Genomic DNA, 25,966 nt, shown 5'->3' with positions numbered 1-25,966 from the left:
GTTGGTGATGGTAGTTGTGGTGGTGGTAGTGGTGATGGTGGTGGTGGTGGTGATGGTGGTTGTTGGTGGTGCTGATGGTGGGGAAGGTGCTACTGATGTTGCTGCTGCGACAAGGAGGAGGAAAAGGAAGAGAAGGCATGGTGGTAGTGGGTGGTAGTAGTAACAGTAATAGCTACTATGCACATGATCTCCATGGGATTATTCTGAGTTTAAATTAAAACATGATTATTTTGGGGCAGCCAGGTGGTGAAGTGAGTAAGCGCGCCGGCCCCAGAGTAGGGAGGACCCAGGATCGGTTCCAGCCTCAGATACTTAACACCCACACAAAATAACTGGCTGTGTAACCTTGGGCAAGTTACTTAACCCCAATTGCTTTAAAAAAAAAAACATCATTAATCATTCCTTCTCTTTTTCCACTGGTTCCATGTAAGAGGAAAAAGAAGAGTGGCGGTAGTTGTGGTGGTGGTGGTGGTGGTGGTTGGTGATGGTAGTTGTGGTGGTGGTGGTGATGGTGGTGGTGGTTGGTGATAGTAGTTGGTGGTGGTGGTGTTTCTTCACCTGAAAGCCCCCTCTTCATGTTCTTTGACCACTTATCTACTGGAAAATGACTCTGACTACAAATCTATGCCAGTTTCTTATACATTTTTATGGATGTGAAACTTTCATCAGAAATGTCTGATGTCAATTCTACAGAGGAAGACATTTAAAGGAAAATATCAACAAGGAAAAGAAAGAAGAAGCAAAAGAACAATGCACACACACACACCCTGAATACAACCATGTGATTTTACAAAATGGTACCAGCAACAACGCTTACTATTTAGAGTCAAAAGGGACTTTGAGATCATTAGGTTCAACTCCCTCATTTTACTTATGAGGAAACTAAGACCCTGAGAAGTTAAATGATTTTTTTCCAAGGTCACAGAGTGACAGCCAATCTGCCTCCAAATCCACTGGGTTTTTTCCCTCTACCATGATGCCTCCTAATATACACAGACAAGGCTAAAGAAGATCACAAAATCAACATTGATGTGGGTACAGTTAATCAATAAATCAATAAACATTTTTTAAATGATGGTACTGCAGTCCCAGCAATGTGCAAAGGACTAAGGATACACAGACAAAAATGAAACAATATAATATGTTAAATTTAATACACAACTCTTTCAGTTGGGGCTAGCTAACAATCAGTAATACCTAAAATTTGTAGATATATGCATGATCATTTAGCATTTCTTGGGGGTTTTTTGGTTGTTTTTTTTGTGTTTTTATTTGTGTGTCTAAATGTATACTTGCCAATGAAAATTAAAATTTACATATATTGTAACCTAAATAATATTCTCCTGTTTTTAGATATTTAAGCCTATTTCCAATCATTCTAGAGGCAGGAAATTAACTTAAATAAGTATTTCCTCTTCCTAAATATCTTCTTCTCCCTCTCTCATCAAGTTCCTATCAGACTGGTCATAAGTCACTCACATCCTTTATGAGTTTGGGGTTATTTCAAGTCAATAATCTCAGTTTCCTGATGGTCTGTTTTTGTGCATTTTAGTCATCTCCATCCTTTTCCTATCTTCTTTTTTTCCTCTGATAAAGTTCTACAGCAGTACTCCTCCTGACTTATGAGTAAAGGTTCTGCAATGAGATGCATGTAGGTCTGAACTCCTCGTTGTAAAGGCTTCAGGCACTGGCTAAGGAAAGAAGCTAGGTGGTGAGGTGGATGGATGGCTGAGCCAAAAGAAGACCCAAGTTCAAATGTGACCTCTGACAGAAAAGAGCTAATATAATTATGACAGAAAATTAACACCAAATGTAATATTACTCTTAAAGATCCTAGTAATGTCAGAATTTCAGTAATGTTCTTACATTCCTACTGTTAAGATATTTACTTGGGGCAGCTAGGTGGAGCAGTGAATAGAACATCGGCCCTGGAGTCAGGAGGACCTGAGTTCAAATCCAACCTCAGACACTTACCACATACTAGTTATGTGACCTTGGACAAGTCACTTAACCCCAACTACCCTGCCCTCCCCCCTCCAAAAAGCAAAAAGTAAAATAAAATATTTATTTTCCATCAGGCTGAGTAGAACCACAGCCTAAGTTCCCCTACCCTAAGATTTTACCTTGTAAAGGAACCTAGCTTAAGCTGGATCTTAGCTCCTAATGTCCTTGCTCCTTCCCTTGGGATTCATGGCATGAAGGGCAAAACAGCAAGAATGAAGTGGTTTTCATTGCTCGGATTCCCAAGAACAACTTGGGTTCCATGACTGGGTCTTGCTACCTCATATTACTTCCTCTTCATTTTTTCTAAAAAGTATAAGAACCTTTTTCTTGGGTATCCAGGTTTGGAAATCCATTGTACTCTGCAATCATGGGACATCCCCCAGGGTGGCAGGTTTGTTACCCTGTTATCTCAATTAAAGACACTTTATTCCTTCACTTATGACAGACTTATTTCAGGACTTGACACCTCTTAAAGTTACTAGCTGGGTAAATCTGGGCAAACAATTTAACTTCTGTTTGCCTCAGTTTCCTCAACTGTATGATGGGGAAAAATAATAGCACCTATTTCACTGGGTTGTCGTGAGGATGAAATGAGATCATAAACTCAATTACTTTGTAAATCTTAAAGTGCTATCATCAGCATCATTATTATGATTATTATAATTATATTCTCAAATGCTAGTTACATCTGTTAGTTCCATCTACAGATTTTGTGGGTATGCTTCCAATCCTATCACTGAAAAAAAAAAGATCTAGTTCCAGGCCTAAAACTAGCCCCTAGAGAAAATTACTTGATGTGTTCTTCCAAAGATAGAAACAAATTACTAATAATGGGTTATGGAATATGCTCTCCTAAGCATGTATCATTCAAAACCATTATTTTTCCAGTTTGTTCAAGAATTCACTCACATGGGACAGAATAAAAAATCTAATTAAACTTATATTCCCTGGAGATAACGAGTATCCCATCCCTATGGGGCATTTTAAACAAAGGCTAGAATAACCCTTTGTCAGACAAGCGGAAGAGAATTCTGATTCAGGTTGGGATAGATGGCTACTGAGCTCTCTTCAAATTCTGAGATTCTGTGACTATTTCTTAGTTTCCTCTGAGAGACAGCTTCATTGTAGTTTAAAAGATAGTTTGAACCAAATCAATGAAGTTTAATTACTTAGCACTAAATTTAAATAAAGTACTTAAAATATTAATTAATTCCCTAAACCTCTTTTATTCTTAGACTCATCCCATTAGGACACAAATTTGCCAAGTCAGTACATCAAGATAATCACTCAGAAAACTGGAGCAGAATCCCCAAAATGAAAATTAGTGCCATTTCTTTCAGCATGTCCATCTTTTCCCTGCCAAAAAAATATAAAATATATTGTTTAATCCAGTATTGTGAACCAATGTTGTCTACATGACACAACTCCCAAAGAGGTTGGTTTTCTTTTATGTGAAAATTCATTAGATTTTAAAGACATAGATCTCTCTATCTCTCTTTTTTCTTTTTAAGGCACAGTTCCCCTTTCCTTCCTCCTCCACCCATTTCAGTAAAACTATCTTGATCACTATCACCATAAATGCATACACTAGAAAATTCTCATAGGGGCATTTTCAGATAATGAAGGATTTAAGCCTCACCCTTCCTCCTCCTCCTCTTTGTTCATATTTTTATCAAGCGCAGACTAACTGGAAAGCTTTCTGCTTCAATTCTCCTTTGGAACTTGTATCTGAAAAGTTTGACAAAACGCCATCTTTCCACCCTTTTCCCAGCTGTTAGGTCTGAAAAACTAATCTGACCCCTGTAACTAGCAACACAGAATTCTATAACAGCATCTCACTTAATAAGGAGTAAAACCACCCAACTTCAGTAGCTCTTCTAAAAGCAATATTCTACCATTAAGGTCTTTGAGGAATTTTATTAATTTGTGTGGGGGGAGAGGGGGAAAGGAGATGGGAATAGAAAGGAGTCCAAACCTCTGATTTTATCAGTGTGTGAAATTCCCAGTAAGGAAATTCCTTCCACTAATACAGATTAGCAACTTGTCTGTAACTTAAAATCTTCTAACAGTTACTTGGGGCACTGAGGAGAAAAGAGACATCATCCCCCAGCAGGTACTTGTCAGAGACAGGACTTGAGACAGCATCTATGGTCAGATCTTTATCTATAACACCATGCTGCCTCTTATATTAAGAATATAATAAAGAACTGAAAAAAAGATTTGCTTTCACTGTATATTACTATCCCAATAAAAAAGTACTTACATTAAATAGACCACTGTGTAAAGATATAAAGGCTTATCTGACACCCCTGGGAACAAATCCTATTTATTGAGTCCTAATGGATATAGTACTAATGCCTTATAGATAATAGTGATGGGTTATTTTTTAAAAGAAGAAAAAAGCATCAATGGAGCATTTTAAGATATATAGAAGATTGCAGAAAGCTCATAACAAAACACATAAGAAGGGAAATCTTAATACTACTGTGTCAAATTTGATGTCTACTTTTAAAAAAATAAATTGTAGATGGTAGATTCATGATTTACTACAGTCTTCTTTTTCTCTCTTCCACTGCATATGGAAATGTTGACTTTTGTTGATGACTCAAGTTCATAATAAAAAAAAATTTTTTGTAAAAGATATACCATTAGGGGCAGCCAGGTGGCTCAGCAAGTAAGAACACCAGCTCCAGTGTTGGGATGACCTGAGGATCAAATCTGGGCTCAGATACTTAGCACCACACCCAGAAATAACTGGCCGTGTAACCCTGAGCAAGTTACTTAACCCCAATTGCTTTAAAAAAAAAAAAAGATATACCATTGGGGTGGCCAGGTGGTACAGTGAGTAAGAACGCCGGCCCCAGAGTCGAGAGACCTGGGATCGGTTCCGGCCTCAGATACTCGGCACCCACACAAAAATAACCAGCTGTGTAACCTTGAGCAAGTTACTTAAACCCAATTGCTTTAAAAATAAAATAAAAAATAAAAACAAAAGATATACCATTGGCAAAAGTGGGAATGTGAAACTGATGCCAATATTTGGACAACTTGCAGGAGGGGAACTTGTTATTTCAGGGGGAAGGGAGAAAATAACCTTTTAAAAAAAAGATATACAAGAAGGTAGAACTAAGAAAGTCACTCCCCTGTGTCCATGATAGGGCCATATTTTAAGCACTAGAGAAAAAAAGTCGGCTAAAAACTTGCAACAGAGGTATAGCCAAATGCTGCTGCCCCCGAACACTTGTTAATGACTCACAGAGACTTGGATCCTGACTGAAGGGAAAAATAGTATCCAAGATAAGAGGGCTTTCCCATTATTCTTGGCAGGAAGAAGGGAATTGTAAAGACAGGTCTCAGTAATGAAATAAAGCATTTGTGTGGACAAATCAATTGGAAGGCAGGAGGTTTTCATTTTGAGGGGGAAAACCATGTTTAAAAAAACTTTAAGGATAACTCAAATTTTAATCGTAAGTTTTCCATGAGTACAGAGATCAGAAAATGTGAGATTCAAGTCATAAGGGAAAGAGAGCTATGTATTCCAATGGCAATACTAGGGATAGATTCTATAAGAAGTTTGGTCTAAGAATGACAGAATGGAAACTCCTTTAAAAACAATGCTTCCTTACTGATTTATAATTTTGTATTATTTCAAAAATAATTTAAAACAAAAAAAAATTTCAAATTGTACATGGGGGGATGACTTGTCATTCATGGTTAATTATCCCTCTGTAGTTGTGAACAGTTTAAAGGTAGCTCATTTTATTAATTGTCTAACATTCTATTCAAATTCTTTTAAAGCTGGTAAAGTTAAAAGTTAATGATAAGGTATGGTATATATGTTTGATTGCACAGATGACATTAAATAAAATCACAAATTATCAGAATTATAAATATACTAAGTTATTAGAAATGTTAATACATACTTCTCAGGTGGATAGTGAGTACAGACATTTAATTCTTCCTTTAAAAGGAAGTGAAACACACAGCATGGGGAAGAAAGCTCAAGGTGGGAATAAAAGTATAAAAACTGGGCACACAGAACGGGCTCCACAAATACTTGTTGACTTGACTAGTATAACCCACTCAAGTCAAAGTTAACCTCAGCTATGGGAAGCATGCTGAAAAGCAGGTTAACTACATACACTAATTATTCCGATTTTTAAAAATGTAGCAACCATGAAAGTTGCTCTACATGGAAATGGTGCTAATGTCAGTCTGACTTTCTTTCATGAAGGAGTTAACTGAAAGAAGTTGATGGAATGATGGAAAGTCGCTATGACAGCCTCTTATGTAATTTCCCTACTTCTCAACCACAAGTTAGATGAATTGCTAAGATAATTTTCATCAAAGCTCATCTTATGGTTTCTATTCATTCACTCAGGATGAATGTAGACATGTAAGGTTTTTATACACATTGTGCTAGTGCTCTTAATAGAAGGCCACTGGGAAAAAGCTGGCCTTTTTTGCTGACCTAAGATAGTACATACTTTTGGTACATGTTCCCACACCTCCTAACACTGATCCCTTGAGTATTCATCTTTAACTTAAAAACCCATCATTTATAACACTATCACATACAAATCACTAAAAAAAATCCAACACTTGAAGTTATTTTTGTTTCTTTTGTTTCCATAGTTATTTTTACACCCAATCAGCCACATTTTCTTATTAATCTCCACTGTTAACTAAACAGCATGTTTTTGTAAGTCAGTTGGCCAGGATTGTGAGTAAGAGTATATGAATGTGTGTGTGTATGTGGTGGGGAAGGTAACAGCCCACATCAGTGGAATGGAGCAAAGTTAACTGTGACCCACTAAAGGACCTATAGGATCTCAGAATTGAAAGGAATCAAAGATGATCTTGGAGCTAGAAGCCCCATTTACCTGATATTCCTGAAAAGTGATCACCAACTTCTACTCTAAGACCTCCAGTAGTAGAAAACTCCTGAAGTAATGAGTCCATTCCACAGCTCTTATTCTCAAAAAAGTTTTCCATAAATGGAGTTAAAATGGACCTCTCCATAATTTTGAAGGATGGCAATAGGAGGTGAGATGATATTCTAGGCTTCAGGAAGAGGGCAACCCATTACTTCAGTCTGACTAAAGCACAGAATTCATGGAAAGGATAATATGAGATAAGGCTAAAAAAAGTGGATTGGCACCAAACTGTAAAGGGACTTTGATACCATTCAGAGAAGCTGTTGAGGATAGTTGAGAAAAGAAGCCAATACATCAGATCTGTTCACATTAAGAATAAGTGTGGCTGTAATATGACGGACAGACTGAATAAGGGAGAAATTAATGAGAGAGAATGGAAGCATTAAAATAACAAACAAGCAGGGGTGGCTAGGTGGAGCAAGTGAATAGAGTACCGGCCCTGGAGTCAGGAGGACCTGAGTTCAAATCTGACCTACAGATACTTAAATACTAACTAACCATGTGACCTTGGGCAAGTCACTTAACTCCAATTGCCCTGCCTTTCCCCCTCCAAAAAGAAAAAAAAAAACAAGCTGCTGAAGGGCAAGGGAGCTGATAGGTCTAACATTTTATGACAGTATCCATATTGTAGGCAATTAACGCAAAGTTAGAGCTGAACTGAGTTACTTGTCCCCCCCCCCCAAAAATAAAATTTATTAATGACGGCCTTGTCCTTCATGATGAAGAGTATACGCATTTTCAGGTTCAGATCCTGAGGTTTGATGATCTGCCATTTTGCAAAGATATTGAATAGAAACAGAGGCTTGGACTAGAAAAAGCAGCACTCTTATAATTCATACACACTTGTGAAATCCAAGCAATTTATGTCTCACATACAAGTATAAGTGACTTAGATGAATGGCGGATAACTCATCACAAACAAAAGACTGTTTTTGTAAAAGGATGTATACTAGAAGCCCCAGAAAATCTGCTAACAATTCTTCTCCCTCTGTGTACATTAGCCAAAGTGTGGCCTACAAGCCTAGATTTTAACACCTGCACATTATGTTCACCAAAGTACCTCTCAGTATTTCTTGAACAGTCAGTGTGCCCAGATATTATCTGTAGGAAAAGGTTTGCAGCAAGCTTCACCATGGTTTGGAAGACAGCCACTGCAGGTGTAGAGTTAAACAGAGTACTAATTGTGGAGTGAGTGAATATAATTATTCACACAGTATAGAAGAAAGTATATCTTCAGAGAATTTTCTTTGGGGAGGGGAAGGTAAAAAAGGCAGACTGGGTTTTCATATCTCTAAATAAGCCAGCAGAACTCATTTCTTTTTTTACTTAATTCTACAATACAAAATTTTTCAAGAAATGTAAAAACTGATCGCTGAGGATCCCAACACTGAAAACCTCTTCATTGATTGTTTGTTGCTTGTTTTAGCTGCTAGACTAGTTTTACCAGTTCCTGGCTCCTTCAACAGATGCCAAACTGATGTTCTGTTGTTACTATTACATAATGCCTTGTTCAGAAGAGGCCCTTAATAAAAATTTAAGTTGAATCTCACCTCCCACTTTCTTCCCATTCATTGTCACTACTTTCAAGTATTTGATTTGGTCACCAATTCCCAAATTCACCCATTACCTCTAAAATATTATGAACTCATCTAACTGGTAATTTTTGACCACCATGGTCACTGGTTTTACACAGTTACACATTTCACTGGCACATACAAACATTTGCAGTGTATTCTCAGAAAAAAAAAAAACCTTTCTACAACAAAGATAGAAACTGTATCCAAGCTAGATAAATGTTTTAGAAACTCCTCATAACTGTTATATGGAAAAACTGGAAGTAATCTGATAAAAACTAGTTATGTACTGACACTTTATACCATATACCAAAATAAGCTCCAAATGGGTACATAGCTATGACATAAAGAAGGATATTAACAAATTAGAGGGTCAAGGAAGAAATTACATGTCAGATCTATGGATAGAAGAGTTCATGACCACATGCCACAGAGAGGATCACAGACAAATGGACAATTTTGTTATGCAAAATTAAAAGTTTTTAAATGAAAATTATCATAAACCTTGTTGCAAAGTTATCAGAGGAATAATTTTTAATCACTTCAGAATTATAATCAGACCAGAATAAAAAGGTGCTAATCATCTTCCCTGAAAGATGTTTAAACCAACTGAGTAACAGAATCACTTTGCTCTCAGTACACACTGGACATCAGTAAGCTATCTGGTCATCATACTGGAGAAGATCAAGACATAAAAGTATATATTTACAATTTCAGATAAGTCAGCTGTACTAGGACTTTGACAGGTGAAAAGAATATTCATTTAAATATGAACTACTAGCTCAACTGAACTCATCTTGAAAGTTACTATGGAAAAAAAGATGGGAGAGCATATTACTTCTGAACAAAGTCTCTGACTCATTGGTCAAAAAAGTTATTCTACCATCCTACACAACATCACCCCTACCACACCATTCCCACTGATAGATACATACTGATTTACTCTGATTTCTGCACATCTTTTTCTTTAACCTAAATCAAGTGAAATTTTTAACCTCAAAACACTCTGGCAGTTAAGAGTTTGGGACATTTCTGACTGCAAGAAAAAGAGGAAGAGTATAGTTTAATATGAAGAAGTTATAATTAGCATCAGAGGAAAAGACAGTTGGAGAACAGCAGACTCTGTGGTAAGAGCAAGATGGGGATTATTTAAGACAGCTGAAATGCTCTACACAATTCCTGCCCCCCCCCCAGAATAATGTATGCACATGATCTGCAGAGAGTTAGCAAAAAAATGGGGCATATGGTGCTTGCTGACTCCAATATATGTTTTCTCCAATAAAAGTTGCACCAGCAAACACCCCACTCATACTGTGGTATGTAGATAACTTGCATGTGTACAAATTTCACTCAAATTACAGTCTAAAATATCTCTCTTGATCGAAAAAACTCTTTAGCAGAAGCCAACTGCCTCTTTTCTTCGTTTTTACATATTTAAAGTAAGACCTCATGAATTTGTACCAAGCAGGAGAATGTCCATCTGAATTAGTGAAGGGTAAATTAAAGAATATTCTTAAAGAAATACAGTTGTAGTTATTTCAAGTTCACACAGTGACCAAAGATAGAATCATAAAAGGGTTTGGGAGCTGGTAACTAAGTCAAATACTTGAAAGCAGTGAAAATGAATGGGAACAAAGTAGGGATGTGAGATTCAACCTAACAAATTTTTATTAAGGGGTTCTTATGAACAAATGCTTAAAGAGATTTCAAAAAGATGATCTAGTTCAAATTTATCATTTTACAGACAGCCCAGATCAGCTCCAAGAATACTAAGCATTTAGAAGAATGTTTGTTATTCATAAACCTCACTAGTCAGACAGATTCAAATATCAAGGTGACAATGGGCAGTGAATATCTCTACCTGGTTTGAAAAGTCTCTATCACTTAAACATCCTGCTACATTTTCTCTAAAACTGGGTCAAAATCAACACAATTACAAATGTACTTGGGGGAGGGGAAAGAGGAAGAGAATAATGACCTTCCTTCATCAGCTTGCAGATGATCCCATGGGAGCAAAGTGATTCCATTCCTAATTTAGTTTTAGCATAGTTCTTTCAGAGAAAATGATTGACACCTTTTTATTCTATTCTAAGGCACAGCTTTCCCCTTAGTTGAGGGAGCAAAGTTTGTGCACAAATCCGCTAATGCTAAGTATGTTTTTCATCTTTTTTACACTATGAATTTGCCTAGCAAACCCTTGCTTTATTTGTAGTTACCTTACAAAGGTAAAACTCAGTTCAACTCCTATCCAAATTATCACAATTCCAGAATTACAAGATTCTGAAAATGAGATTTTAAACAAAAACCTAAGGTCCAGATCAACTTTAAAAATACTAAGTATTTCAAAGAATTTTTGTTGTTCAAAAGAATCACTAGTCAGGCAGATACACATGCCACGTAGCCCTTGGGCATTGAACATTTCTGAAAGTCTCTACTATCACTTGAACATCTTGCTATATTTTCTCTCAAAATTACTGGGGGAGGGAAAACAGGAAGAGAAAAGGTTAAGGAGAGGAGCTGGAGGTGGGGCCTTGTGGCCTTCTAGGTCCTTGGGTTCCACCTTTTGACTGAGTCCAAGTTTTACAGAACAAATCGTTTTATTATGGGGGACGTGTTCTGTGAAGTTTAGAGTCAGTCAAAGGGCTACACTTGAGGACCTTGAGGGCCACATGTGATCTTGAGGCCACACCCCTGGAAAAAGGCATTATATAATTCGAAATGGCACTCCCAAGTCAATATAATTCTCCCTTCCTTTAAAATCTCATAGCACTTTGCCTAAACCACTCGTTTCCATTTGTCTTATTCCCTCTCCTCTCTTAGTTGTTTGTGCACATATTTTCCCCCTATTACATTATAGACTCCTGAAGAGCAAGATCTGTCTTGTATACATATTTGTAACCCCAATACCTGACATACTGGTTTATACACAGTAGGCACTTATGTTTGAATGAACATTTGTTCATTCAAAATTGAGTAAAAATCATTTACATTGACTTTGAAAAACAGAGAGACATATAATTGCATACAAACATTCAGACATTTATATGGCCATTCAGATTCTGCCTTGATCCCAAGCCTCTCTTAAGTTGGTAGAGAGTGTTACACTAGACCCAGGATGTCGGCCCAAGAAGGTGGCTGGGAAGTCGTACAGACACATGGGAAAGAAGTTCACAAATCAACAGTGGTAGACGTCAAATCCAAAGTGGAGCTTGGCGTAGGAAGTAGAAAGTCTCCCTAGGATTCTGGCTCTTTTCTGATAGAGACTAGTGTGAGACCCTGGGCAATCTCTCAGTTCCCCTAGAAATCCTCTTAAACTATAAATTGCAGAGCCTTTGCATACCACCATTGGTAGAGGAAATTTCATCACCAGATACTGCCTAGAACACTGAATTCATAGAACCAAAAAGAAAAAGGAAAAAAATCCTCAAAGTAAATAATTCATTCACAAATAAGTGATGGGTGACCATCAGAATTTACTGTACTATAAAATTAGAAATTATAATTAAGGATTCATTTGGACACTCCCCTCAATCCAAGTGGAATAGTACAGTATAATGGTACAATGCTGGATTTCTGGAGCTAGAAGACCTGAGTTCCAATCCCAGATTTGCCCCATGCCATGTTAGTGACTTGGTCGAGTCACTCATCTCTCCTGGCTTCAGTGTCCTCATTTGTTGAATGAGAGAATTAGACATTGAATGAACTCTTGCTTCCAGCTCTAAATCCTAGGTGGCAACTCAAAATTTTGTGAGTCAGTTCAACACGCATTATTCATTTTCCACTTTGCAAATGTAGCTCTGCCTAGTTTCTACTGCACAGAACAAGATGCCCTCCCCTATCCAGCTTCCTTCTGTGTGCCATCTTCCCCCATTAGACTGTAAGCTCCTCCAGGGCAAAGACTTTCCTTCTCTTATCTGTATCCTCAGTGCTTAGCATATAGTTCCTGAGACATAGTATGCACTTAATAAACGTTTACTCAATTATAAGTACCTACTATGTGAAAGGCACTGTGCCATGTGCTGTGGATACAAAGACAAAACGGGAAAATAAATGAGTTGGGGAGGATAGTCATTCAGGATGTGAACAGGTCTGTAGAGATTTTCTTACACCCTAGGTACCTCTGACATCCATCTTCAATTAAGGAAGTAGGAAGTGGGAATGACCTATATCTCACATCAGCTAAGGAAATGAAGTTGACATGGAAAAAAAAAAAGAAAGAAAAGAAAAGCTAAAAGAGACAAAAGAATGGGAAGTACTTATTTTTAGAAGAAAGCTGATGAAGGGAAGAAAGAACAGCAAAACACATTGAATAAAGGGTAAAAGCAAAGAAGGTCAGCCTCCAGCTATCATATTATCTTCCTGCTTTTCATCCAAAGAGAAAGAACAATAAAGTTAAAGAAACTTTTTTATATTTTCAGAGAGGAAAAAACAACAGCTGAGTTCCCTAAACACACATCTTACCTTCCCTGACCACCAAAATCATGGTTCAATACAAGCTGAATTTCTCAAAGCAAAGCTCACACATACTCTGGCTTCTATTTTCTCTCCAAAACAAACCATAAACAGCACCATGAACATAGGAGCATATGGAAAGAGCTCTCCAACCTCAAAATCATTAATACTATTTTCCATTCTTATACTACAACTTTCTTGGAAGCACTGAAAAAAAAAAGCTCCAACAGACATTATCTAATGCTAGGCAGGTCAGTGAGCTAGACGTGCATTCTTGCTTTCCTCTACTCCCTCACTTCTTCCCCACAAGACCTTTTGACTCTCTAAGTCATTCGAGATAAAGTCATATGGAATAGACCAAATTCCTTACCTGAGGTAGCTCAGCTGCTAAGATTTTCACAGTACAGTGAGGCAGCAGCCTGTGATTTCTAGGGACATCAGAAGATACATCCTAAACATTTAACTCTGAGAATAAACATCCCCATCTGGAAATGCAGCTAAAATCTCAAAATGCTTTCCAGAATCCAAATTCCAACTCCCCTTCGAAAACTACTGACAAGGCTTTCTATATTATTAACAGATAATGTAATATTAACAAACATCCAAATTATGCCCAAAGTGCTATAAATAATTTCATACCCTTTGACCCAGCAATACCACTTCTAGGGTTGTATCCCAAAGAGATCATAGAAGTGGGAGGATGACCCATATGTACAACAATATTTATAGCAGCTCTTTTTGTGGTGGCAAAGAATTGGAAATTAAGGGGGTACCCATCAATTGGGGAATAGCTGAACAAGTTGTGGTATATGCATGTAATTGAATACTATTGTGCTGTAAGAAATGAGGAGCAGATGGACTTCATATTTACCTGGAGAGGCTTATACGAACTGATGCTGAGTGAGAAGAGTAGATCCAGGAGAAATTTGTACACCATTACAGACCAACGTTTGTGTGATGACCAACTTTGATAGACTGGACTCTTCTCAGCAATGCAGTGATATAAGTAAATCCCAAAAGACTCATGATGGAGAGAAATGTCTACATCCAGAGAAAGAACTAGAAAGAACCTGAGTCTGAATCCAGATTGAAGCAAACTACCTGATCTTTTTCTTGTTTGGTTTTATTTCCTTTTTACCATTTTTCATTCTATCTGATACAATCTGTCTTTATAACCCAACTAATGTATAATGTGAAAGTATTTGCAGATCCTATACTTGATTGTATGCCACCATGGGGGGGGGGGCAAAATTTGAAACTCAAGGAATTGTGGAACTGAATCTTGTAAACTAAAAGTAAACAAACAAATTAATTTTTTAAAAAAAGAAACGAGGAGCAGATGGAGTTCATATTTACCTGGAGAGGCTTATATAAACTGATGCTGAGTGAGAAGTGTAGAACCAGGAGAAATTTGTACACCATTACAGACCACCGTTTGTGTGATGACCAACTTTGATAGACTGGACTCTTCTCAGCAATGCAGTGATATAAGTCAACCCCAAAAGACTCATGATGGAGAGAGATGTCTACATCCAGAGAAAGAACTAGAAAGAACTGAGTCTGAATCCAGATTGAAGCAAACTACCTGCTCTTTTTCTTTTTCTTACTTGGTTTTGTTTCCTCTTTCCCATTGTTCATTCCATCTGATACAATCCTTCTTTATAACGTGACTAATGTCTAATGTGAAAGTATTTGCAGATCCTATACTTGATTGTATGCTGCCATAGGGGGGAGGTGTGGAAGGGAGAGAAAATTTGAAACTCAAGCAATTATGGAACTGAATCTTGCAAACTAAAAGTAAACAAACGAATTAATAAAGACCAAAAACTTAAAAAAGGAAAAAAAAACAGCAACATCCAAAAACAACAGGGTTTGGATGAAAAAATAAAGGCAACCAAAAATTAGACTAAGTCTTGAGGTCTTTTTAAATAAAAGATTGAAGTATGTGCAGATGACAAAGACAGTTGTAGTAGTAAGTACCCTAGCATATCCAGGATGGCTGCTAGCTCAGATTCTTTGATCTGCTTTTCTGAAAGGAAGGAACTCAAAAAGAGTTAACAATCTTACTTTAATCAAACATATATCATTTACCTAGTTCAGGGGGAAAAGTCAGCACCCTGAACTTCAGAGAAAATACAAACAGAAGTTACAAGCAGACAAAAATACAGAGAAAATAACATAATTCAGTACACCAACATACAACGGCTTCTAGATGTCTGATCACTGATCCATATCTAGTTAGTTACCAAAAAGAAAGGCACCAATATCTGGGTTTTCAAAATCAGGGGGCTCAACAGCTACCCAGAGTCTCATCTGGCCAAATCACACAACTCTTCCCCTAAGTGAACCCCAAATCAAAACTTTACCTCAGCATATATATAGCCTTCTCCAGGGTCAGAGAACATCACAACCCTTGTGACCCACTTGAGTACAAAGCAGCAAAAGTTGTACCTCCTGAAAAACAAGCCTCTCACCACAGGCTCCCTGTGACCACATGCAGCCTATCATGGGGCAGAGTATATTTTCAAATTAGGAAAGGTCCTCAAATTCACCTAGGCCTATTAAGGGGCAGGAAAGGTCTTCAAATTACCATTACCATTACAAAAGTTTACCTAGAAAACCCTAGAGAATCATCAGAGACTAACCAATAGAATTAATAATTTCAATAAAGTAGCAGGAAGTCATGATTCAAACTGAAATTGTTTTAGTGTTTGAATGTGACTTGTAACTCAGCCAAAGTACCTAATGGATCTAGCAATACCTTGTTGCTCCTAACAACATGTGATTCAATATTATCCTGGTTAATATCTTTAAACAAATTCATAAAATCATAAAATACATAAATACACAAAACATAAAATCAGAACCAAAAAAAAAAAAACCCAGTGTTGACTGTCGTATGGTTTGTCCTTCATTCTCAAAGAGGACCACGACATCAGGGATGCCATGACTTGCAAGTGAATTGGATTACAGTGAGGTAGGGCTGTGCTAAGTCACCAGCCTCACTTTCTCCTCCAGAGTCTTCTGAACCCAATGGCCTGATATAGATGAGGACAACTAGAAATGACCCAGGATGCAAACCGATTACTAGTATATAGCAAAGTAATAACTACTGTGACTCTCAATCACATGAGAGAATGGGGCATACATGAACCAGATTCAACTAATACCTGGTTTATGTGAGGATGACTGGGCTACAATGTCCACTGGTAGGTGGAAAACCCACATTGATGAAATCACAGCTTCAACGTTCCTGACATTGCTGGACTCTGTTTCATAACAAACTCATTTACATAGTACTCAGCTTATGAAACACTCTTCTCATGACAACTATGTGATACGAAGTAGATAATACAAGGATTGTACAAATGAGGAACCAGAGACTCAGGGGTAAAATGACCAGCCAAGGTCACACAGCTAATAATAGCAGACATGAATCTGTCTTTCTCACTTTAAATCCAGTGCAAATGACAATACAAAGGAAGAAAGTTTTGGATTCAATAAGTATCCATGGAGGAGTATACTGGAGATGAATTTTTCTTCTAGGATAGGGAAGATGAAAAATAAATAAATATGGTACATATATAAATAAATATACATATATTCATGCACCTATGTTTTCTTAATTTGATTTTCAGTTCTGAATTCTTTCCTTCTTTCCTCCATCTCCCCTATCTACTCAGAAAGCAAGAAAAACTATATATAGTCATACAAAATATCCCACATTAGTTATAATGGAAAGGAGAAGGGAGTGGAGGGGAGGAGAAGTAATAATAGGTAATAATAGCACCTACTTCACAGGATTGTTGTAAGGATCAAGACAGATAAAGTATTTAAAGAACTTCACAATCTCTAAAATTACATATACACATACATATATATACATACATATACAGAATTTTACACATACTAATATTTAAACATAAGTAAGAATCATACTAATAGCTCACATATATGTGTATCAATATGTATATGTGTATATATTTATACACATATATGTGAGCTATTAGTATGATTCTTACTTAAAAATACGTATATATGTATATATTTATACACATATATGTGAGTTATTAGTATGATTATTACTTAAAGAAAAAGTTCCTTGAAACATTACAAGGTCAAAGAGTGAGGCACTAACAGTGGGTTTCTAAACTTTTCTGGCTAGGTAGATAAACACAGCTTTTAGTTTAATAATGTAAATAATTTTGCAGGGGACCCTTAAATACTATTTTAAATACTTAGAGAATAATAGTTTTCATATACTTAAAAAGCATTCATTAGTTTTTGAAAATAATTAATATGCTAATTATTTCATTTATCTAATTAAATCCAGTTCCTTAAAATTATTGTGAGGAATTTTGGTGTGTGTTTAAAGGATAGGGAACTAGCCTTTAAGCCAAGGAGATATGAACTCAAGTACTATCTTCTGACACAAAGTGTCTGTGTGACCCTAAAAAAGTCACCTAACCTCTCTCAGTGCCCCTGAGAGCAAAAGAAATACTTGTCCTCTGAAGGCCCAGTGCCTAGTTGAAGAAATAAGATATCTATGCAAAAAATACAGATGTGCTTAATGGTGATGCCAAGTAGTCTAAAATTTAACACTAAAACAAATGGAAAAATAAAATAAATACTGTGGGAATTCTTAGAATGGGAAGACCAATGAGGATTAAAAAAAAGTCTCAATGATGTGCATCAAACTTCAGTAAAACTATCAGGTATGAGATGGATAACGAAAAAAGGGCAAATGGCATCCCACAAGGGAACAGAGGCCTCAAGTTAGGAATAAGCCCAACATATTAGGCATCAACCTACCTGGAGCAAAGGCTTAAAACCATAATTAGTAACAGCTACAAGCTGGAAAGGTGGGTCTGGCCTTTATCCTTCAGGTAACAGGTAGGAAGCTTCCTGAGCAGGCCAGTGGCATGATAAATGTGGTGTCTGAAGATTAATCTGGCAGTGCAGCCTAGGATAGATTGGACTGAAGAAAGAGAGACAGACCTGTAGCTGTAATTCAGACAGGAGGTGATGAGCACAAGGATCAGAAAGGTGCCAGTGAGAATGAATACCGAACAATGAATGCGAGCCTATCTTTCATTTAAACATTTTTGGTAGAGTGGTTACAACTACTGGGGGTGGGGGGAAGTATAACCTTTTACTTTAGTTTTTATAAACACATTTAATGAATTCCTTCCACTAGTTTATTATATGCCAAAATTAAGTAACTGATACTGAAGTTTTCCAAAAATAATTAATTGCCACCCTGCATTTCTATAACTCGTCTTACCCAACAGAACACTTTCTTGCACAAAGTATTATTTTATCTGCAAAAAATCCTTCTGGTATAAAGAGGAAGGGAACTGTTACACCATCTTTGCAGCTGAGGAAACATCATGGTCACAAAACTACTTATTGACAGAACCAGAGCTAGAACTCAAGTGCTACCCCTTCCCACTGTGGCTCCTTTCAGAAGACCACTATGACACCAAACCACAGTGCCAAATAGCCATCAGCACTTCATCTACTCCAACCCACAACTAACCAGAGAAGACAAAACAATTCAGAAAATCTCAAGAGTAAAATGCATTAATAAAATGAACAAGAAGTATGAAAAGCAATCTATACATAAAAATATCTAATACAACCAGAATGCCAAGCACACTTAATCTAAATATTTATTTCTCAAGAATAGCACTCTTTTGACCTGTTAATTGAAAACTGGTAATTGTTTAGGGGTGGATGGGAATGACAGCTGGTTAAGGTTTGAAACAGTAAAGAATGGAGGTCATTGTTGCTTTATTTTACATCGGTTTTTTGTATTACATAAATCCATATTAGGCTTTAAGCCCTCTCAAGGGCAGAATGTTTGTCTGTGTCAATCTTTGTATTTTGGCACAGTGCCAGCACCGTGCCTTTCACACAAACAGTGTTTAATAAATGTTTAGCCTTCCTAAAAAAAAGAATAGAACTCTTTGAGACGCAGAGGCAGGCCCGGAAGGTGCCTGATCAACTCAGAGGGCAAGTCGTCCCACCAACCACAAGGGCTACTACCAGGACTATCACCAAATGGCTGGGACTAGAAAGAGCAAAGTAAGAACCAAATGCAGGGGCCCCTGTCCTGGACAGCAAATACTCCTGGAGCTACCACTTCATAGCCCAGAGATTTAAAAAAAAAAAAAAAGCCCCTATCAGGACCTCCAAAGACCAGGATGAAACTGCCTGCTCCAACCCACCTCCCCCGCCCCCAAAACATAGTAATTATTGCCCCAGGGCAAAACCCTCTTGGGATCCCTAGAGGAAGGGCATGTATAGAGCCCTGACTCAAAATGGGTAGAAAGCAGACTACAAAGACTCCTACTATCCTCAGAGGGAGATAATGTGGACTCCACACCCACACGTGAAACATCAACAGGGAACAGGTCCCAAGCACAGAAAGCTCTCCTAGATGAGATCAAAAGGAGCTTTGAAAAGCAAATGAGAGAGATAGAAGACAAAATGAATAATTCTCTCAAAACCAAAATTGCAGAATTAGAAAAACATTATAATGAAGAAAACATCTCTCTAAAAAGAAAAGTGTATGATATGGAAAAGGAGCTCCAAAAATTAACCAAGGAAAATGATTTGCTAAAAACCAGAATCAACCAAATTGAAACAAATAACTCTATGAGGAACCAAGAATTAGTCAAACAAAACAACAAGAATGAAAACGTAGAAAAAGAGGTAAAATACCTCAAAGAAAAAATAACTGACCTGGAAAACAGATCCAGGAGAGATAACATGAGAATCATAGGCCTACAAGAAAATCATGATGAAAAAATGAGCCTGGACAACATTCTCCAAGAGCTCATTAAGCAAAACTGCCCTGAGATACTAGAACCTGAGGGTAAAATAGAAATCAAGAGAAACAACCAGACACCTGCTGAAAGAGGTCCCAAAATGGAAAGTCCTTGAAATGTTGTGGCCAAACTCCAGAACTACCAGATAAATGAGAAAATACTTCAAGCGGCCAGAAAGAAACAATTCAAATATCAAGGGTCCAAAGTGAGGATCGCACAGGATTTGGCAGCCTCTACAATGAAAGATCAGAGGCAGTGGAATACAATTTTCCAGAAGGCAAAAGAGCTCGGTTACAACCAAGGATCACATACCCAGCGAGACTAGCATATTCTTCCAGGCAAAGAGATGGTCATTCAATGATATAACACAGTTCCAGACTTTCCTGATAAAAAAGCCAGAACTCAATGGAAAATTCAATCTCCAATTACGAGATGCAACAGTGATGTAGAAAGGTAAACAAGGAAAACACACACACAAACACACACACACACACAAACACCCTGCTATTTGATAAGATCAAACTGGTTATATATAAGTAGAGGGTATGAGTATAAAATACACAAAAAGACCATTAAAAAAAATCTTATTAAGGGCAACAAAGGGACTGCAATGGAAGAAGAGGAATGAACGAAGTAGAAAAGGGTAAATTATGCCACACAAAGAGGCATAAAAACAGTATAGCAGAGGAAAAGAAGGGAGGGAGATGAGAATCATATGAGCTTTTCCCTGATTGGTTCTGGTGCAAGGAGGATATGATAACCAGTTAAGCATAGGACTCTATGGAGAAGAAACATAAAAAGTATCATTTTAGAGGGAAAGGGGAGAGGGAGAGGAGCTTCGCGTGAGATTTCTTTTTGTCACTCTTGGTGCAAAGAAGAAATAACATACTTCATTAAATATAAAAATATTCTACAGGCAGTAGGAGGGGGAAAGGGCTACGAAAGGGGGGGTAGTTAGTGGGGAGGGAAGAAGGGGAAAGGGGAGGAAAAGGGAGGGGGGTGATAAGGGAATACTGAGGGAGGCGGTGGTCAAAAGGAAAACTATTAAGGGGGGGAAGGAGAAGAGGGGAAAATATGAACATTAACAGGGGTGGGAATAGGATGGAGGGAAAGAAACAGATAACAATCATAACTGTAAATGTGAATGGAATGAACTCTCCCATAAAACGGAGATGGATAGCACAGATTAGAAATCATAATCCTACAATATGCTGTTTACAAGAAACACATCTGAAACAGAGAGATACACACAGGGTAAAGGTAAAAGGCTGGAGTAAAATATATCATGCCTCAGCTAAAGTAAAAAAAAAGCAGGGGTAGCAATCCTTATCTCAGATAAAGCAAAAGCAAAAATTGACCTAATTAAAAGAGATAAGGAAGGAAACTATATCCTGTTAAAAGGCACCATCGAGAATGAAGCAATATCATTACTTAACATATATGCACCAAGTGGTGTAGCATCCAAATTCCTAGAGGAGAAGGTAAAGGAATTAGAGGAAGAAATAGATAGCAAAACTATACTAGTGGGAGACCTTAATCTCCCCCTCTCTGAACTGGATAAATCTAGCCTCAAAATAAACAAGAAAGAAGTTAAGGGGGTGAACAGAATTTTAGAGATGATAGGTATGACAGATCTCTGGAGAAAACTGAATGGGGATAAAAAAGGAATATACTTTCTTTTCAGTGGTTCATGGCACATACTCAAAAATCGACCATGTTCTAGGGCATAAAAACCTCACAATTCTATGCAGTAAGGCAGAAATATTAAATGCATCCTTTTCAGATCATGATGCAGTAAAAATTATATGCAATAAAGGGCCATGGAAAGACAGATTAAAAACTAACTGGAAATTAAGCAATTTAATCCTAAAGAATGAGTGGGTCAAACAAGAAATTATAGAAACAATCAGTAATTTCATTCAAGAGAATGATAATAATGAGACAACATACCAAAATCTGTGGGATGCATTAAAGGCAGTTCTTAGGGGAAGTTTTATATTCCTGAGTGCATACATGACTAAATTAGAGAAAAGGGAGGTCAACAAATTGGGCACACAATTGAAAAACCTAGAAAAAGAACAAATTCAAAATCCCCAATTAAATACTAAATTAGAAATATTGAAAACCAAAAGAGAGATTAATAAAATTGAAATTAAGAAAACTATTGAATTAATAAATAAAACCAAGAGCTGGTTTTATGGAAAAACCAACAAAATTGATAGACCCTTAGTCAATATGATAAAAAAAGAAAACCAAATTATGAGTATCAAAAACAAAAAGGGTGAATCTACCTCCAATGAAGAGGAAATCAAAACAATAATTAGGAATTATTTTTCCCAATTGTATGCACATAAATTTGACAATCTTAGGGAAATGGATGAATATTTACAAACATACAAGCTGTCCAGATTAACTGAAGAGGAAGTAAATTACTTAAGTAAACCCATCTCAGAAAAAGAAATTGAACAAGCCATCAGTCAGCTCCCTAGGAAAAAAATCTTCAGGGCCAGATGGATTTACTAGTGAATTCTATCAAACATTTAAAGAACAATTGCTTCCAATACTCTACAAACTATTTGGGAAAATTAGTGAAGAAGGAGTCCTACCAAATTCTTTTTATGACACAAATATGGTACTGATACCTAAATCAGGAAGAGATAAAACAGAGAAAGAAAATTATAGACCAATCTCCCTCATGAATATAGAAGCAAAAATTCTGAATAAAATACTTGCAAAAAACTACAGCAACTTATCTCAAGAATAATACACTTTGATCAGGTAGGATTTATTCCAGGAATGCAAGGATGGTTTAATATTAGGAAAACCATCAGTATAATTGATCATATCAACAATAAAACTAGCAGAAACCACAAGATCATCTCAATAGATGCAGAAAAGGCTTTTGACAAAATACAACATCCATTCCTATTAAAAACATTAGAAAGTATAGGAATAAATGGAGCCTCCGTTAAAATAATAGGTAGCATCTATTTAAAGCCATCAACAAGTATTATATGTAATGGGGAGAAACTAGAAGCATTTCCCATAAGATCAGGGGTGAAACAATGGTGTCCACTGTCACCCCTCTTATTCAATCTGGTACTAGAAATGTTAGCAGTAGCACTTAGAGAAGAAAAAGAAATCAAAGGAATCAAATTAGGCAAAGAAGAGACCAAGCTATCACTCTTTGCAGATGATGTGATGATATACTTAGAGAATCCTAGAGAATCAAGTAAAAAACTACTTGAGACAATAAATAAATTTCGCAAAGTTGCAGGATATAAAATAAACCCACATAAATCCTCAGCATTCCTATATATCTCCAACGAAATTCAATAGCAAGAGATAGAAAGAGAAATACCATTTAAAGTTACCATAGACATTATAAAATATCTGGGAATCTACCTGCCAAAACAAACCCAGGACCTATATGACCACAACTACAAAACACTTTTTACACAAATAAAGTCAGATCTAACTAATTGGAAAAATATCAATTGCTCGTGGCTGGGTCGAGCTAATATAATGAAAATGACAATTTTACTTAAATTGAATTATATATTTAGTGCCATACGAATTAATTTACAAAAAAAAACTACTTTATAGAGCTAGAAAAAAATAGTAATAAAATTCATTTGGAAGAATAAACTGTCCAGTATATCAAGGGAATTAATGAAAAGAAATGCTAGGGAAGGTGAACTAGCTATACCATATTTCAATCTGTATTATAAAGCAGCAGTCATCAAAACTACTTGGTACTGGCTGAGGAATAGAGGAGTGGATCAATGGAATAGATTAGGCACACTAGATTCAGAAGTCAACGACTATAGTAATCTATTGTTTGATAAACCCCAAGACCATAGTTTTTGGGATAAGAACTCACTATCTGACAAAAACTGCTGGAAAAACTGGAATATAGTATGGCAGAAACTGGATATAGACCATTATCTAACACCACATACCAAAATCATGTCTAAATGGGTGCATGATCTAGATATAAAGGTTGATACTGTAAGCAGTCTCGGAAAACAAGGAATAGTTTACCTGTCAGATTTGTGGAGAGGGAAAGACTTTATGACTAAACAAGAATTATAGAACATTATAAAATGTAAAATGGATAATTTTGACTACATGAAATTGAAAAGCTTCTGTACAAACAAAGCCAATGTAACCAAGATTAAGAGGGAGGTGCGAAATTGGGAAAGAATCTTTACAAACTATGTCTCTGACAAAGGACTCATTTCTAAAATATACAGAGAATTGAGTCAAATTTATAAGAATACAAGTCATTCCCCAATTGATAAATGGTCAAAGGATATGAACAGGCAATTTTCAGAGAAAGAAATTAAAGATATCTATAAGCACATGAAGAAATGCTCTAAATCACTATTGATTAGAGAAATGCAAATCAAAACAACTCTGAGGTACCACATCTCACCAGTCAGATTGGCTAAGATGACAAAACAGGAAAATGACAAAATGCTGGAGATGATGTGGGCAAATTGGAACACTAATGCATTGCTGCTGGAGTTGTGAACTGATCCAGCCTTTCTGGAGAGCAATCTGGAATTATGCCCAAAGGGCTATAAATACTTTCATTTCCCTTGACCCAGCAATACCACTCCTAGGGTTATATCCCAAAGAGATCATAGAAGTGGGAGGAAGACCCAAATGTACAAAAATGTTTATAGCAGCTCTTTTTGGGGTGGCAAAGAATTGGAAATTAAGGGGGTGCCCATCAATTGGGGAATGGCTGAACAAGTTGTGGTATATGCATGTTATGGAATACTACTGTGCTATAAGAAACGAGGAGCAGACGTTCTTCATATTTACCTGGAGAGGCTTATACGAACTGATGCTCAGTGAGAAGAGTAGAACCAGGAGAAATTTGTACACGATTACAGACACAAAGTATGTGTGATGACCAATCTGATAGACTGGACTCTTCTCAGCAATGCAGTGATATAAGTCAATCCCAAAAGACTCATGATGGAGAGAAATGTGTGCATCCAGAGAAAGAACTAGAAAGAACTGAGTTTATATCCAGATGGAAGCAAAATACCTGATCTTTTTCCTTTTCTTATTTTGTTTTATGTCCTCTTTACCATTTTTCATTCCATCTGATACAATCCGTTTTTATAACCTGACTAATGTATAATGTGAAAGTATTTACAGATCCTATACTTGACTATATGCCGCCATGGTGGGGAAGTCAGGGAGGGGGACAAAATGTGAAACTCAAGAAATTGTGGAATTGAATCCTGTAAACTAAAAGTAAACAAAGAAATTTTAAAAAAAGAATAGAACTCTTTTTTTAAAAAAATCTTGGAGCGGCCAGGTGGCACAGTGAGTAAGAGTGCCGGTCCTGGCGTTGGGAGACCTGGGATCAGTTCCGGCCTCAGATACTTGGCACCCATACAAAAAATAACTGGCCGTGTAACCCTGAGCTAGTTACTTAACCCCAATTGCTTAAAAAAAAAAAACTCTACACAATGTAACAAAAATTGGCTATGTGATTCAAATATTTTAATCATTCCTTACAGAAACAGGAATTTCAAAATCAGAAAAATTTAGACAAGCTCTAGAAGGTCTCTTTCATTCCTAAATCTTATAAGCCTATTATACCAATAAAGCTTTTTACCTGTGAGGTTCAGTTATGATCCTTTCAAAACTAGCTATTTTAATGCCAATGATCAAGAGTATGTATATTTGGCTCTTCTTAGTTAATATTTTACAAAGGTCACCTCCTTCATTAAATATCAAGCAGAATTTAACGGGAGCTGTAGTTTTAGAGATTGTCTTTGGAAAGCTGTAACACTGCTATATAACACCATGAATTTCAATCTCCCTTCCCGCTTCCAACCCCCAAAAGAAAGAGAAAGCAAAACAGTAAAAACAAATCAAGACCCCAAACACTCAATAATTTATTTTGAAATCCGGGCATATGAAAATAAAATACATGTGATAAATGTATTTTTTCTTGCACCAATAATAACAATTTGGGAATTATAAAAACATACACAATAATTAAACAGGATAAGGGTGTCAAGTCAGCAAGAGTAGTTTCCTAGAATATAATAAATTAAACAACATTTACTATCTGAAGCCTCCAATGAATGAATTCCCTCTCCTAACATTCATTATTTATTATAATTAGCAATTACAT

General features: G+C 36.7%; 1 protein-coding gene across 6 annotated transcripts in view; it reads right to left on the bottom strand.

The window, feature by feature from the left end:
• The window catches only part of SH3KBP1 (SH3 domain containing kinase binding protein 1), a 472,618-nt gene that overhangs the window by 350,589 nt on the left and 96,063 nt on the right, over window positions 1-25,966 (bottom strand). Inside the window, exon 1 of one of the 6 annotated variants that reach the window (XM_069063461.1) lies at window positions 15,334-15,411. The exons of the other annotated variants lie outside the window; for them this stretch is intronic. Coding sequence (XP_068919562.1) covers window positions 15,334-15,372 — 39 coding nt within the window. The 5' untranslated portion in view covers window positions 15,373-15,411. Of the gene's footprint in view, window positions 1-15,333; window positions 15,412-25,966 lie in introns of those variants that run through there. 6 annotated transcript variants of the gene reach the window in all.

Source organism: Petaurus breviceps, unplaced genomic scaffold (genome assembly GCF_028583685.1).
Source record: "Petaurus breviceps papuanus isolate PSGF00001 unplaced genomic scaffold, PetGlider_PUasm1.0 90574, whole genome shotgun sequence".
Lineage (NCBI taxonomy): Eukaryota > Metazoa > Chordata > Mammalia > Diprotodontia > Petauridae > Petaurus > Petaurus breviceps.
The sequence above is the reverse complement of the archived record's forward strand: the minus strand, read 5'-3'. Positions and strand labels throughout refer to the sequence as shown.